The 17,173-nt window shown below is 44.9% G+C and overlaps 1 protein-coding gene and 1 long non-coding RNA gene across 2 annotated transcripts in view; one reads left to right on the top strand and one right to left on the bottom strand.

The window, feature by feature from the left end:
* Positions 1–1,492: 1,492 nt before the first annotated feature.
* The window catches only part of RCC1L (RCC1 like), a 32,819-nt gene continuing 17,138 nt past the window's right edge, over positions 1,493–17,173 (bottom strand). The window contains exons 5-10 of the mRNA XM_029912502.1: positions 16,281–16,365; positions 12,907–13,088; positions 9,687–9,771; positions 8,775–8,948; positions 6,994–7,079; positions 1,493–3,638 (exon numbers count right to left, since the gene is read on the bottom strand). Of these exons, the coding sequence (XP_029768362.1) occupies positions 3,561–3,638; positions 6,994–7,079; positions 8,775–8,948; positions 9,687–9,771; positions 12,907–13,088; positions 16,281–16,365 (690 nt within the window). The 3' untranslated portion in view covers positions 1,493–3,560. The remainder of the gene's footprint in view (positions 3,639–6,993; positions 7,080–8,774; positions 8,949–9,686; positions 9,772–12,906; positions 13,089–16,280; positions 16,366–17,173) is intronic.
* LOC113407602 lies at positions 8,947–11,453 on the top strand. Its single transcript, XR_003899878.1, has 3 exons — positions 8,947–9,749; positions 9,942–10,202; positions 11,006–11,453. It is a non-coding gene; the product is annotated as an uncharacterized LOC113407602 (long non-coding RNA).

Raw genomic sequence — 17,173 nt, 5'->3', positions numbered from 1 at the left:
AGCCTGAATACAGCTATCTATGACTGTACAGGGAACAAAAGCAAGCCCCTGCCGCCAGTTACTATGGAGGGGTATCTGGGATCCCTAGATTTAGAAAAGGAAATAACTGAGGTATTTCAGATCGTGCGGTGGGGTGATCGCTGGATTGTTGATGGGAGAAGCTGTAAGGATTTGTCTGTGTTTGAATTTTCAGTAGTGCTTAATTAACACAAGTGTGAATTCTAGTTAGTGCCAGGATGAAAACATTTGTTGCTTGTTGTGTTGTGTTTAACCACAGACTGCAGCTTAATGCTAGGTACAGTTTAGGACAGTAAGTGGATAGCAAATCCTATTGAAAATACTGTGGATTTTAGGAGTGTAGCTTGTTTGAATTAGGGTAACTAACAGCCCAGTGTTTGCTATGACTAGCAATAAACATGTGTCTCTACACTTGAATTTTCAGTCATGTTTTAACACATTAATACAAGTGTGGACACACTGGGTAAAGTTTTCAAAAGCACTTACTTAAGTGACCTAGAAGCCTAAAACCCATTGACTTTCAGTGGAGCTTAGTCTCTTTTGAAAATTTGAACCATCCTATATTATTGTTTTATAAATGTTTATTTATTTGTATTACCATTGTGTTTAGGAGTCCCAGTCATGGACCACCTAGATGCTGTATAAACACACACTGTTCCTGCCCCAAAGGCTCCCCTCTATATAAAAGATTATACTGAAAAATAGCCATCCTCTTGCTTTTCCTTTTTCATGCAATAGCACTGATGGATTAACAATACAGTCCCTGGATCTGTACAGCTCCACTGGATCAAAGCAGCGCAGCCTTCCGCATGGAAAACCTGTGCCTCTCGACACTTGTGAGAGCATTTTTTAAAAAGTTAACCGGAAAGAATAAATATAGAGTCATTTACCTGAAGTTTCCAAAACCTTTCATCGTTCTAAAGGATCATTAAAGAAGATGAATAACTCCACATGCGTAGGAGGCAAAGTTTTGTTGTGGATTATAAACAGGATAATGGGACCCTACCAGATTGTGTTTGTCCCAGCACACCAGCAGGGGAATACACTGCTGTAGTCTAGTATGAAAGGACCTATGGGAATTTATTAAAACTCCCATTGAGTTGCAATGGGAGCTGAGCACCTAATTAATTTAAGCTCCTTTCAACTCCCAGATGAAAATGTCGTGATTGCCTGATGCTTCATTACCATTCAAGAATGGTAAAGCCATGTTTTCCTACCAAGGTGAGAGGAAATGTTAATTAAATATAGCAGTAGACTTAACAGTTCTTTCTGAAAGCTCTCTATGGTGCCTGGAGTCTTTAGAGTTAGATTTTTCCCATTATGTCAGCTGTGCGCTGAGACCCCCTCCTATCATGCTGCCCAATACGGTTTCATTGTTACCTTGTCTGTCAGTCTGTCTCCTTCTCTTGTCTTATACTTAGACTGTAACTCCTTTGGGCAGGCAGTGTCTTTTTGCTCTGTATTTGTACAATGCATAGCACAATGGGATCCTGATTCATGACTGTGGCTCCTCAGTACTAGGATATACTACTATTATTGTTATAATGTTACAATAGTGTCTTGATGGCCCCTTCTGATCTTAAAGACTATAAGTAAGTTATCTTCTACTACTAATAGAGAGTTCTGGTTCTTGTCTGTCGCAAACCTATTCCTGCAATATCATCTTGTTCCCCTCTAGGATTTTCACCCCGGTTGGAGATGGCAGCATCTGTTGTTCTTCATGTTTCCAAACTGTGCCACCTTTGGTTGGCTGCCACCGAAGGACTAAAATGTGGTGAGTATCCCCCTTGGAGGGGCTTTATGAAATATTAGCTATTTCTGCCTTGCTGCTGGTCTCTGTTTACCTGCAAAGAACTGAGAGGCTGCTGCTGTTGGCTAGACAATTGCGGCGCAGGGCTTCAAAGGTGCAGCAGTTGGGAGTTCCACACAATCCTCACTCAGCCTCGCTGCCTGCACAGACAGGTGATGTACAAAGAGGGAAGCTTGGGGTATGCTGGACACTAGCAGGCACCTCTAAGTATGTGGAGTCCATGCTGACAGGGTTGAATGACATCAAAACACATGAGCAGTCAGCATCCCTATAAAAACTGGAGCTGGAAAGAGCAGCTTAGATGTGGGCAACAGCTGGATGGATAGATGCATGGTTGTAGGAGCATGATTGTTCACTGGGCAATTACCTGAAAGGATACATTGTGTGTAGGGTAGAGACAGGAGCGAAGGGACTACTGTGCTCACAGCACATCTTGGAAGAAGTCAGGTGATGTCACGCGCTGCTACCTCTCTCCCTCTGGGTCTGGTGTGCCTGTTGTATTCTGGGCTCTAGCATGGCCAGAGGTACAAAGGTTGTGTCTTTGCTACCCCCAAGTCCTGGCCATGGGTTCATTCCCTCATGCCTGGACTTTTGCAAAGATACTTCTGCCAGGCTTCCCAAATCCACCCTATTCCACTACAGTTATGACTCCCCTGCCATCCTCTCTGTCGGGACCTAGATTTTCAAAAACAGGAGCCTCAAGTTAGGAACCTAACTAGATTTTCCAAGAGGAAGGAGGGTAGAGGCCATGCATAGTTGGCACCACTCTCAGCAGTTGTGCATGGAGATGCATGTTGGGGGCTGGGGCAAAAGGCAGCATGCAGTGAGGTGAGTGGGAGAGGTTAGAACCTTATAGACAATTACACTCATCCAGAAACCCAAAGTGTTGTACCTGTGCTACTGTAGTATAGACATACTTAAAGGTATAAATTAATGTAGATCACTGCTCCTTTCCTTTTCACTTCCTTCCCACACTGGAGCTCTCACTCTGATCTATCGGTGGCACTGAAGGAACGTAAAGTCCCATGGTGGAGAGCTAACTCTCTGGAGGAAGGAACCCTTCATCCACTCACAGGTGAGTGAAACACAACATAGTGCAGCTCTGCTTCCAGTGTAACGCACAAGAACATGGGTCAAACAGTGCATGACTGGTATCAGATGGTGAAGAATAGTTCTGCCAGGCTGTATTAATCAACATGTCTTTATTTCATCCCATGAGATAACTTTTCCTTTAGGAAACATGGTTGGCTAAGGCCATCACCCCCTGAAAGTGACAGCAGTGATGCATACCCGTTTACAGCTCTACTACCATCTGTACGAGTAAGTGCACTTAATACTAGGTACTGCAATTTCCTCATGGAGGAACATAGTAAAATGGACATAAAACAGCTCCCCTTCTTGTCTTAATCCTTACACATTAGCAGAGCATTGCTGCCTGGGGGCTTGGCAGCAGGGCGGTTGGAGCATTCTGAGCAGCTAATTAAAAATGTTTGGTCTGCTCATCTCTTCACCATCCCTAGGGGAGGAATGCAAGGCTCTCTCCCAAAGAGTAACTGCAGGCTCTGGACATGAAGAAACAGTTAACAAGGTTCCAAGCATCGCAGAAGTTCTTCACACGCTCAGTATTATACTACTGAACATGAGCACAAAGGGTTCTCCTTAATGAAAGAGTGATCGTGGGTTCATCTTTTACCAGCCATTCCCCATGCATAGCTGAGGTATGGCATGGCTGCTAGATAAATGATTTAACCAGAGTTACCATATGATCAACTCCACAAGCCACATCAAGTACCTCGCCTGGGATTGTCACCTGAAACAGGAAACAAAGAAAATTAGCTTTCAGGCTTTTTCAGCCACATGTGTGCATGCACCCATAGCAGCCAGGCTGAGTGGCTTTTAAAGCGCAAGCCTATAGAACAACTTGGGGATGGGATTCAGTCTGGGGAATTGAGATTAGATTAAAGAAATGTCAGCTCCAACCGCAGGCACAGAAAAAGCCAACCCTAAGGAATTCATCAACATGCTGTAAAGCACAGCCTTGAGTAGTTTTCCATGGAAGTACATAATGCATTTATGGAGCGAGCGGAAAGCTCTACATCAGACCTGGTTTGTTGGGGATTGTAGCCCCAGCCCATCTGTTCTGAAAGCAGCACTTTGGAGGGGCAGTGTGCTGGGAGGGCTGCTGAGCCTGGAGCCCTGATTAGGGGGTGGAGCTTGGCTGATTAGGGGGCCTATGAAAGAGGCCTCCCAGCCAAGCAGCGGCACAGCAGCGAGCAGCGGCACCAGGAGCCGCAAACAGGGCTGCTAACAGGGGAGTTTAAGTGGGAGTTTACAGGGGGAGCTGGAAGGGGAGGCTGGAGGGTGCAGTGTCTGCTGTGGTTTGTTTCCCCAGAAGCTGTGGGCAGAGACCACAACAGCCATGAGCCAAGCAGCAGGGGACACAATGCAGATGAGTGCATGTGGCAGCTGCAGTATATACATGGTTCTAGCAGGAGCACCTGAACAAAGGTTTGTCTGTATGAAATGCTGCCTCATCGACCTGCTAGAAGAAAAGATCCACAGGTTGCAGATGCAGGTAGATACCCTGGTAGAGTGTAAAAGGGGATTCAAGCAGCTAATGGAGCAGAAGCAGGGTGTGGCAGAAGGGGAATGCTCAGGGGCGCAGGTGGAAGCACAGGCTATGGTCTGTGAGGGGGGAAGGTCAGGGGCAGATCAAGATCAGTGGAAGCATGTGACTGAGGAGCAGGCCAAGGAAAACGAGGGCTAGTGAGGAGGAAATAGAACTCAGGAACAGGTTTGAGTGTTTGGATAACGAGGAGGGGAGGCAGCAGGTGGTAACCGATGGTGGGAGGCAGAGGAAGAAGAGAAGAGCGGCTAGTCCGATAGAGAGACAGCAGGAGTTGATGGAGACAGCACCAATACCGGGCCCCAATAGGATAGAGGATGGCACTAGGGGGACTATAAGGGACAATAGAGAGACACAGGAGGTACAACTACAGGGAACAGGGGATAGATTTGTTGAGAGCACTGTCACCAGGCAAAGGCAGGTTTCTGTGATTGGAGACTCCTTGCTGAGGAGGTTGGACAGGCCTGTGACCAGAGCGGACCCTGAAAACAGAAGGGTGTGCTGTCTGCCGGGCGCTAAGATAAGGGATGTGGACCTGCGGTTGAAAAGGATCCTAAAAGTAGCGGGTAACAACCCCTTGATCATCCTTCACGTAGGAACAAACGACACGGCTAGGTTCTCGCTAGAGAGAATTAAGGGAGATTATGCCAGGCTGGGGAAGACGCTTAAGGAAGTGGAGGCTCAGATTATCTTCAGTGGGATTCTGCCTGTTCCTAGAGAAGGACAGCAAAGGGCTGACGGAATTGTGAGGATAAATAGCTGGCTAAGGGAGTGGTGCTATAAGGAGGGCTTTGGGATGTATGGCCACTGGGAGGCTTTCGGGGACTGACAGCTGTTCACGCGGGATGGACTTCACCTGAGTAGGGAAGGAAATAGACTTCTGGGAGGGAGGCTGGCTCATCTCATCAAAAGGGCTTTAAACTAGGAACTTGGGGGAGACGGTTGGGAGATGTTCAGTTAATCCCCACACCTGAGTCCAACACTGAAAAGGAGTGTGAGGAGATAAGCACAGACATAGGTGGGGGTAGGGAATTGGACATAACAAAGAGGGGGCGGATGGACAGCATGAGGTCCGTACCAATTTGCATAACTAATGGGACAAAGGATAGACAGCATACGGTAAGATGTTTATACACCAATGCGAGAAGCCTAGGCAACAAAATGGAGGAATTGGAGCTCCTGGTCCACAAAATGAAACCTGATATCATAGGAATAACCAAAACGTGGTGCAACGGTAGTCATGACTGGAGTACAGGTATGGAAGGGTATGTGCTGTTTAGGAATGACCAGAAAAAAGGCAAAGGTGGGGGAGTGGCATTATATGTCAATAATGAGCTACAATGTAAAGAAACAATAAGTCATGGAATGGATAAGACGGAGTCTGTATGGGCAATAATTACACTGCATAAAAGAACTACTAGAGCCTCCCCCAAGATAGATCCCAGCAGTCTATAGCACACCCCAAGCACTAACACTAGACTTTCAAATGTGCAGTCCTCAATGAGGAATGAAATAGCTGCTAAGGGCTGATTGCCTTTTCCCCCACCTAGCATAATTACAGCAATATTTAGCCTTCTAACAGGGGATAGTAGCTAACAGATCCTCTACACTATATAGGGGAGCTCATACTGCTCCCCTTTTAGACAAACAGTAAGATGCATTGCACCCTATTCCTGACCATTTTTAATGGACACACGACTGCCCTCTACTTTCCTAGCAGCTATGTCCAGGGAGAAATGGGATAGTTAGAATTTATGCACTTGGCATCTGTGCCTTTTAATTCACTAAATTAATTATTGTAGAGATTTAATTACCATAGAATAATTTTGTAGCAAATCTTAACTATCAAAGTTGTTAATACTTCTTCCTCACTTATTTAAACTGCACTTCTGCACAAAATGGTCCCTGCTTTAATATTTTTTAAAAGGATAATTTTATGTGCCAAAAACTATGTGCATGTGACATGACAGTTGAGAATGCAAAGTCAGTGGTTAGACAGTTGTGCCATGTGCCTGAGTGAGCTTTGCTACAGAAGCCTCTCTCGAGTTACCTTAAAGGAGCCTGCGTTTCAGAGGGTGCCTATCTTGTCTGAAAGGTGTAGATGCTTTCAAACTCTATGCTCCATGAACATAGAGTAGGGGGATTTTTTCTTTAATTTAAATGAACTTTCATACCATGTTTGACATAATCTTGGCCATCTCTGCTGGACAGGGCTTGGGCTCTAGCACTTGCTATATAGAACACTTAACTAGAGCCCAAATCTCTCAGGCCTCCTGCTACAGTACAGACTAATTATAAAATGCCAGAACAACTGGAGACAACATATAGCTCTGACCTGACATCAATTCCTTCTCAGACTTCCTGACCAGAAGGGATGAAAAGATCCATCTTGCATTTGAAGTTTTCATGTTACTTTCAGTGCCAAAATCCACAACTAGGCACCGAGTGGGTGAGGCCTCACTCCCCCTTGTTACAGTACACTAACTACTGAGCATGTTTAACTCTAGGGCATGGTTGTGCTTGAATGCTGTGTACTTACCCTCCATGGGAAATACTGGTCTTCCATTCTTCCAATCCCCAAGCACCCCCTTATATTCTTGCCCCACACAAACAGCTCTCCTCTGTCTGCAACAAGCAAAAAACCTGGGTCAGATTGCCTTTAAAAAGGTCTTCACCTATGAAGTAAGTAATTTTATTTATGAAGAAAGGGACTGCAGATGTGATACTTATGGAGGTATTGACTAGAAGGCCATAACCAAAGAGTTATAAATCCAGGATAAAAAACCCATAGGTCCTGTACGTTTAGTTAAGAGAACACTTGATAGAGCAATATCATCTTCACAGAAGAGCTCAGGGAACAGAGGCAAACAAGAAGTTTTTGGTCTGAATCTTTTCTCCTCCACCCACTCAACAGCTCTAAGTGCAGGATTTTGTTTAAAGGAACAGCCTGGCAGAGTCCACCAGAGATTTCTGAAATTAATGGAAGCGCCAGGTGCTCATTTTCAACATCCTCAGTCTGTGTGCACAGCTCTTAAGAGTCAAAGCAGGAGCTGCGACGACAGAGGGCAGTGATGTGACCTTCAAGATGTTTAACTTTATGCATCGGAGCGTGAGCCCCGTAAGCAAAGCTAGTGCAATCCAGCATAAAGCCACCCCTCCAAGTCTGATAAATCTGTTCCTTAAGAGTGGTGGCTTCCAAGAAGGGCAGAGCAAAACTGCATTCAGTACATTTGGAGAGGTCTTAGGCTTCTCAGTCACTGTAGGTGCTCTTGAAAATGTTACCCGAGTCCCAATTCCAAAAATTATTTATACCAGTGAAAGAACTCTGGGTAAAGAAGGCCTAACTATTTCAGCAGGGGTGTGATTTTTTTTTTTTTAAACTGAAATAGTTAGAGGAAGAACCCCCTGTGTGGACACAGTTCTACTGGTATATGGCTATTCCCGTATGAGACTGAAAACACCTGTGTAAAGCACCCTACACCACTTTAACTATAGTGGCAGCAAGAACTGTACAGCCTGTGCACATAGACAAGCACTTAGGAGCCTAAATCCCATTTTCAGAAGTGGCTTAGGTGCTTTTGAAAAGGTTAAACACCTTGGTGCAATGACATGCACTCTCCTTTTCTTGGGTCAATGTGCCCCCAGCGTTATGGAAAGTCACTTGAAGGAGATGGTGTAAATTTTCTCTAATCCTTCCCATTTGGCTACAGCTCAACTCCAAAATTCAGCCTAATATCGAGTTATTTTACCTATCATTGACGGAAGCTTTTACTCTTGAGATAGAGTAGCTACATCAGCTTCCGTGGTGCTGGGCATTTTCACTGACCTTTAACAACTCTTCATTTTCAGGCTACAGTATTTTCTTCACATACAAGCTCGATTTATTATAGTTACAGCTGCACTACCGGTGCTGCTAAGATTGTCATGTCACTATTTGCACGGTAATGCTATGGTTTTTCTGCTTCAGACACTAGGTTAGTTAGTTCAACTTGCATATATTTGCTGTGGTCCGTACCTTAAGTAAATCTGGTCTGGCTGCAATTTAGAAAGCAAAGGAAAGGGGCACAGATCTGTTTTACTGAACACAGATCAGGAATTTCTCGCAGCAGTGTCTATAGAGGCCAGGCTGCCATTTGTCATTGAGATGGGCTGACTGAAAACGTGATCAAACCCATTGCATTGTTTCAGCATGGTGTTTTGGAGGTTCACATTTCACATTTAAGGAGTGTGTTTTAGAAACTGAAACATCTCAGTAAGATTTTAAAAGGGGAACAAATTGAAGAGACAATTTCACCACTGATCCATGGCCTGGAAACTTACTGTTAAGTGCAGCAAACTGGCTGAGTCCGCAACGAATGCGAGAAACGCGGGTGTCCGGACTGAAGTCTGACAAGCCAAAGAGGGTGGGTGGGATCATTTCTGGAGTTGCTGTTTCCATCAGGTTTGGTCCTTTCCCAAGAATTCCATATCCCCAGACAAAGACATTTCCTTCTTCTGCGTTACAATAAAAACAAATGCGGTGAGTACATTCACTCTTATGAAATTAATACAGCCTCAGAAACCTAATTAGACCCAAATGGCTATTTTCTTTTTCTTTGGGCTTGGCAAGTCATTCTGACTATTTAAAAAAAAAAACCACAATGTGTTTCCATTTGGCTCCTTCCTGCATTTGAATTCTCTCTAACTTTGCCGTCAAAGCCAATTTGCCTTGGATCATGTTTCCCAAATGTAGTTCTGCCTCCGCATTATTAAAACAGAGTGTTTTCAGTTTGTCTCTGAGATAGAACAGGCCCGCAGTGCCTAAGGTATAACACACAGAGACACTTCTATGTCCCAGCATTCCTACCCTCTTCGATTTGTGACTATGCCCTGCAGTAGCCAGTTCTCTTTCTGGTGCGAGACTTCAAAAAGAATTCTTCAAGTTCAGTACTTGTGAAAGCTGCCAGATGGACAGTGTGGGAGAATTAAATCATACAGACACAGCAAAGGCAAAAGCAGTGTATGCTCCTTGTGCCAACATGCCTCAGCTCTGACCTTCAGGAACTTCTTCTAAGGCTAAATATTTCATTCCAAACACCCTAGTCAAGCCCTCTTAAAATAACAGCCTGTAAAAAGTCTGAATGTCAATCACGTCAGACAACTGTAAAAGGCGTCGCAATAGTGTAACCGTCTGTCTCCTCTCCCACCTTATTAAATCCAACAGGAGCCCTGCAACAGCAAAAATGAACTCACCATTTACAACAGCATTGCCTGTCCCTCCACATGCAGCATCCTTTATCTTCCCAATCTTGAATGGTAAGTGCCTTGGAACATTCACCTATTGAGAAAAAACAAACCATTCTGACCTCAGAGAATGCAAACACCAGCAATGAGAACCTGGACATACCCTGGTGTTTTTGGAAGTTTCTCTTAGGGCAAAGAGAATGTAAACAAGGTATACAGAATGTCTATTGTTGTACAAGTCACCTTTCTCCCCTGTATCTACAGGATTGTGCAGGTGGTTACATAAACTATGGATGCGTCCTCCGTCTGCTGGACTGAGGTCATGGTGTATGTGATCTCACAGCTGGAAAATGAACTATGTTCAGTTGAATGAGGCCGAAGGAGAAGACAACTGATTGCGGAAAGTGGCAAAGCTGAAATAATCCATCTTGAACTACAAAACTTTTAAGGGGTGCATACCTAAAGGAATCCAGTCATCCCAGAGCTGAAGAACTAGATATGACACAGAAGCTAGCCACTCAACAGGTGTGTTTGCAAACAATCACCAGAGAGACCAGAAGGCCATAGCCTGTAGCTCTTTTGTGACAGAGTTTATAAGACATTGGAAAACCTATCGTTTAGTGGGTGTAAATGCTGAATGTTAGATAGTTGAGCATTTCCTTTTCCAGAATAGTCATTACCCAGACTTGGCTCGAAGGCCACATCTTTGGTGACCAAGCAATCTAACCCCATTTCCAATCACTCTCAGTATCCTCTCCAGGAAGCCTCATATTGGAACAGTCTGACCCCACGCTATTTAACCTCCTAATTATCTCAAACTAGATAATTAGCCCTAAACTGGGGACACATCAGGATTAGCAAAGGGAACTAAACTAAAAGTTTGCTAAAATGGCTGTAATTTGATGATCTGCTCTTAATTTTCGTTCCAATATAGCTGAATATTAATGAACTATTAGAATACGACCTCTCCACTGAGCTGAACGAGGCAAACAGCTGCTTAATTACCACAGTGCCACATTCAAGGTTGAGTCAGCATTTCAAATCTATTTACCATAAACATTTGCTCAATGACCCTGGGGGATTTTTGTAGAAGTCTGTGTTAGAGCCAGTAGGGAGGAATGGATGCTATGCATATGCTTCTGGTACTCTCAAATTTACAGCACACACCTTGTATCCCATAAATTTGAGCAAGGCCAAATTTGTCAGATTACTTTTTGCTCATGTATTTGAAAGCAGATTACAAATAAATTTGAAATGGATGAATTAAAAAAAAAATGAACAGTTCTAAGTATTTGGTCACAATATAATAAAGTACTCTTCATCAACAGGTCTCAAAGGAAGTCAGTGTCATCCCATTTTACTGATGGGGAAACTGAGGCGGGACATGCCTTGCCCAGTCATCCAGCAGGCAAGCAGCAGAGCCAGGAAAAGAACTCAAGTATCCTGAGTCCCGGTCCAGTGCTCTGTGCGCTAGGTTACGCTGCCTCCGAAGTGACCTAGTATTTCTGTTTCCTGACTGGATGCCAAAAATACACATCTCCCACGTGACTTTGAGGCTGAGCTTTTTGCAAACCTTCTTCTCTGTAACAGCCATCAGCAGAAAGCCAATGTCCACGAGGAGCAAAGATGACAGAAGCAAGTTAAATTTTAAAAAGCAATTGAATGTCTGGACTTTTCTGTTTTTTTGCAGTATTCACTCAGCCTCAGGTCCCTGCTGTAGACTCAAACCTTAATAAAAAGACTAATTAAAGGGATGCATTATTTGCACAAGTAATATTTTTCTAAAACTACAGATTAACAGCATGACGGTCCACACTACAGATTGCCTACCCCATTTAAAAGAGATTTATAAAACATTCACCCTGAGCCTTTATGGCCCACTGAGTCATGGTATAATGAAAAATCTTTGTTTGTGAGCTTCTGTCACCCTGCAGCGATTGTTTATAATCTGACAGAGGAGAATTCCCCACTCTATGGCAGGCAGTAAGTGCCAATTCATCTTCTGTGGGGATTTCAGCAAGCCAGTGTCAAAATTAAGCTATGACGTTATCAGATGTGGCTATTTTAAGAGATGACTTTGTACTGAATTAGAAGTTGACTGACACTATTATTTCCTGCCTTAAAATTAATGATGGGATGTTGGAAAGGACGTCAGTGTTATATATAAAAACATGGCTTAATTTATTTTATGCTTAATGGGTTTTGGCAGCTATATTTTAAAATGTTCAAGTATATTTAATCACAAGGCGTCTACGCATGCTATGGGTCTAAGCTCATCTAGGAAACCATCAGCCCTGACATCAGACTAACTCAAGTATAAAACAGAAAGAAAAAAAAACGTGTCAGTTGAACACTTAGAACTTCTCTATCTGCAGATTTCAAAGTGTTTTACAAGAACTGATCCAATCCCCAAGAGACTGATTCTCATCCTTGTCGTACGTATGGAGAGAAGGGGGCTGCAGCAGACACAAGTGACTTGTCAAAGGTCATGCAGTGATTCAGTGGCAAAAATAAAGCGAGTCCCGGAATTCTGCTTCTTGCCAAGGCAACTCCATTAGGCCAGAGACTGCTCTCAGTCACCCCAGTGTACATCCAAAATATAGCCAATGAAGTTGGGCCCACACAGCCACACTCTCATATGTTGTCCTATAACATGCCCCCGCTAGGCAATGCAGTTACCTGGGCTGTGTCTCTACCCTTTGTGACTGGGAGTTTCAGAGTTGCCTGAGGGAATTAGGTGCCGGACTCTTGTTGAAATTCCCAACGTACAGCCTTCCAGTTGGAGGCAGTTTTAAATCAACTCTCCCTCGGGGACAAAGCAACAGCAGAAAACTCAAGGCCAGTGAGACTTAACTCATTTGACAGACTTAGGAATTTACAAACAGAAGAGGCACTCCAGTCAGAGCACCCTTGGTTTACAAGCTGGCAGGGCCTTCTCCAGGACAGGCCTGAAACAGCCCTAAAGTATGGGCTTTCAGGGCAAAACACTAATACAAGCAATACCATTATTCCTGGCTGGTAGGACTTAGTCATTGTGGGTGAAGATACACTGCTAGTTGTGTCACTTTACAGTGACTGTGTTGTCAAATGCACCTGGAGCTTCATGTACAGAACAGTTACAGTGAAGCATGTAGATGCCCCACTATTATTTACATAGTGCCCAAGGGCTAGCAGGTGAGTTGCAGATAGAAAATCATTTTAAAGTGAACATTGGAACATCTGACCTAACCTGTGTCGTCTCTGTGATGGAAGCCAGCTGCATGTATTCAGAGTTTCCCCACCCAAAGAGGTCTCCTTCATCAGATACAGCCAGACAGCTGTCCCCATAGGTGGCAACGTGTACGAGATTTACTCCAGCAATATCGCCGCCTAATTTGGTGGGCACACTGGTGATATTGTAATGGCCAAGACCTGACAAGGAGAGAGACATGCTGTAATGAAATGCTGTACTTGTTCATATTAGAAATAAGGCAGACACCATGTACCTTATGGTGCCAGTCAACACAAGTCATCCAAAGACTGGAACTTTTGAAGCAACATCAAAAAAGAGAAAAAAAGTGCACCTGCTTCTAGAGAGGTGTTATCTCAAGGCTAAAGCAAGGATCTGAGTGATGAGTCCCTAGCACACCCTCTGTGGAGACCCCAGCTCAAATCCTGTGTTCTAGCAGTTTGGTGGCATTACTCAAGAACCCACCGTGTATATTACAAAGATCAAACAGTTTGGTACCACTGTCTGTCTCTGTAGAGGAGATGCTCTACTGTTTCAGTCCAGTGTATTTCAGAGCAGGATAATGCTACACTAAAATGCTTGATCTTAAGAGGATGGTTAAACAGGAATTAACTCAGGGAAGCCCTATGGTCTGTGTTATGCAGGAGGTAGATGATCACAATAGTCCCGTCTAGCCTTAATCTATGGAAGAGTTGCTAAGCACCTGCATTTTCAATGGGAGTTGTAAGTGCTCAACATCTCCCAGGCTTTGGTGCTAACAGGGCTATTTTTAAAAAAAGGCCCACCACCTCTTACCCATCTCAAGTCAACAGTGGTGAGCCCCCCAGTGATCTTTTTCTTATGACTGGGCTGTTATGAATCATTCTAGTACCAGCCCCACACTCTTGTTTCATGTTGAGCAAACAAGTTAGTTTCTTACCTTGGTACCCAATGATCCAAGGCAAGGCCTATCACCCAAAAACATGCATTGGGAACTAGCAGCTGCAGCTAATGCAACTATCCCGAGCAAAGTATGTTGCAGCAGTTCTTCCTCTATCTGCAACAAAGCCAACCAATTCCTACCCACTGACTGGTGACTATCAGCTCTGAAGTAAGGCAGAGGAATCTTTCTGCTCACATTTGGAATTCAGACTGATGCGTGCCACCCTGTATTTTGGGGGTGGCTGTTAAAAACAGTGAGGCTGAAATACAATGGATTATGTAAAGCATGCATACTCCCATCCACCACTTCCCCTCCCCACTTTACACCCCTAAAGGTCCTTCATTGCTGTCACCAAACACTCAGGTTTCCCTCCAGAGTCAATTAACTCCCCTCCTGAATCAACCAGACAGGCCAATATGGAGTGGGAGAGAGACCTGTTTGCCTGTCCTGTGGGTTGAGCACATTGAAACAATACTAACTGCACAGAAGTACCATTCCTCACAACATCTCACAGACCAATTGCCTAGAAAAAAAAGTAAATGAGCCTTCTTGAGAGCATGGGTCTGGACAACTCAGGAGTGAGACTAGGACCTGGATCAAAACTAAAATGACTCAACATGACAACTCCTGGGGCTTGATGTGACCAGTCATCACACTGCTTCGTTGCGCTCATTTACCTCAGCAGGCTCCTGAGCTAATGCATATGCCAGCACATCTAGGGCTCCCGGGGGACCTATCCCCCTGCTGTGGAACAATTTGTTCACACACCACTTGCGATTAATGCTGTGTGTGTGTGCGCGCTAATGAAAAGATGCAAACAAACTGACAACTTCCACTTAACAGACGTCCGGTCCTGCTCTGCAGAAGCGGCTAAGACGCAATCCACACTACCTAAAGAACCATGTTTAAACACGGCTGTGAAACATATTGTGACCCCCCCGTGTTAGAACATGGTTTTATCTTGCCTGTGCAGACAGATGTGTTAGCGAATGCTGTTTCAAACCCAGCCGAAACCCAGGCTAAGACGGGGTCCCTAAAACCAGTTACGTTTCCTGTCCCCTCAGAAGCACAGGTGGGTCACAACATATTTCACAAGTGTAGATGGGGCCAGGTGAAGAGGCAGGCTGGACTGGAGGATAGTTGATATGACGACAGGCTGCCTGGGGCCAGACGGAAAGCTAGTCTGGGAGTGGGGACACAAACTGGGGAGAGCAGTAAGAGGAAGCAATAGGCAGCATGATGCAGCCAAATAGGAGGGCAGCAGAAGCAACTCAGAGGAAGGCCTCAGAAGAAGCCCCCAGCGCCAGGAGAAGGACCTTGGCCCAGCTCCCTGCCTAGGACAGCAAAAGCAGCCAGGAAGGAGGTCTCAGTCAAGAACAGCAAGTTGAGGGATTTGGGGGGCGGGAGGGAGGAGAAGAGTCTGGAACAAGGACAGCAGCAGTACATAATGGCAATAGAGAGCTGGATAGGTAACCCCTCCCTGTGAGGGGGCACAGCCTCACTCAAGTGGAGAGGAGGCTAATGAGCAATTCTGGGCTCAGCCAGCACTGACCAGACACGTGTGAGGCTTGCGGTGCCTGGAGGGAAGCAGCTTGGGAAAGCCTGCCACAGGAAGGGGTGGTGACCAGGGGGCAGGTTCCTGTACTCAGAGTGCTGGCTACAGGGACAGATCAGCATAGAAGACCTTGATGCCCTCAAGACTGCATGGACCAGGTACAAAGTGGGGGTGACCAAAAGGAGGGGCAGATTTTCCCCCTCTCAGGGAAAGGAGAGGAAAAAGGACCTTTTTGTTTGCTTGGAAAATCCCTTGTGTGCCACAAACAGGGGAAGGACTCTGTAAGCAACTTAAATCGAGGTCCGGTGGAGACTCCCACCCACCCCACCCCAACTAGAGTCCTTCCCCACTGCCACTTCTCATGTCTCACCATGGGTGTGGGGGGAGTCTTAAGGTCAAACAGGGCCTAAAACTTAGCAAGGCCAGAGGACATTCAAACTTCCCCTCTAGCTGCTCCACTGCCCTCACCCCCCCACAAAAATTAAAAGGAATAGGCTCGGCTCATTCACAAAAGAAGCGAGTGTGTAGAGTATTGTCTATATACTGTACATATAACATTTTTAATCTTGCCTGTGTGGACAGAAAAGCATGTCATGTTTCATGTCAAGGCTCACCAATACGTTGAGATGGGATGGCTATGACTGTTTCAAGCACTACACAGCAATCCCATACCTATGCACTGGAGATAGAAATTTTCTCAAACAGGTTTTGCTGGCAAGACAAAACCATGTTCTAACACAGGTGAGTTGCAATGTACCTCATCTCTACTTGCTGCCACTATTAAATATCTGACATTCTGTCTTACAGTCAATTGAGCAGAGCAAACACTGTTCCAACAAGTACTAGTAAAAGCTTAGATTTACTGCACAGCAGCTTCCACTTTTCTGAAAGGCCTACCTGTTTGTCCATCAGCTCCCCATCCACAGGAGTAAACCTCGCCTCTCTCAGTCCTGAACAGACTGTGATCCTGCCCACAGACAATCTACAGGCAAGTGAAAAGCTACGTCAGATCATGTTGAGAATTCGTGCACTGTGACATCACATGCGGACCTATGAATGTGAACCTCTTGTACTCAACATGCCCGTTCTCTTTAGCCAGAGCTTGCCAATTTTTTGGCCTTCCGTCCAGAGCAAATACAACAGTTGCACATGCGAGAGGGAAGGTCAAAACCATCCCAATACTGGCCTTGGTGAACACAGTAGAATTTTGGCTTTTGTCTGTAGTGAGCGCTCCCGAAGTGGAAATCTAATTTGTTGGGGAAATCCAAACAACACAGTGAACAGAGAGGCCCAAGCATGCAGTACCCCAACATCATAAAATGGCATCAGTGAATGATAGAAGAGAACTCTCATCGCAACTGCTAAAACACCTCCTCCAGAATGATATTTTCTGGCTCATGTAATGTCAGCTACACCGTGAAATTTGATTCTTTGACTTAAGAACTACAGCAACCTGGAATGTCCCTCTGCCGCTCCACATCTGTTCTTGAACTGATATTGTTTTACTCGATCCCAATACCCACGCCTGTCACGGGATTGGTACGAGCTATTCCAGTGATACTCAGACTGGCCTCGCGAACCGCAAGTGGCTCTTTAATGTGTCCCCTGCCGCTCTTTGCAGCACATGACATTAAAACACTGTTTGATTTAATTATTAACCAATCTGGATGCTTTTACTATTATTAACCAATTAAGTTATCAACTTGCACTAAATTATTAACTTGTTTCCTATGAGAAAATATATGTGTGTGTGTGTGTGTGTGTGTGTGTGTGTGTGTGTGTGTGTGTGT

Source organism: Terrapene carolina, unplaced genomic scaffold (genome assembly GCF_002925995.2).
Source record: "Terrapene carolina triunguis isolate 2854851 unplaced genomic scaffold, T_m_triunguis-2.0 Scaffold231, whole genome shotgun sequence".
NCBI classification, from domain to species: Eukaryota; Metazoa; Chordata; order Testudines; family Emydidae; genus Terrapene; species Terrapene triunguis.
Note: the sequence above shows the minus strand (reverse complement) of the source record. Positions and strands in the feature narration are given on the sequence as shown.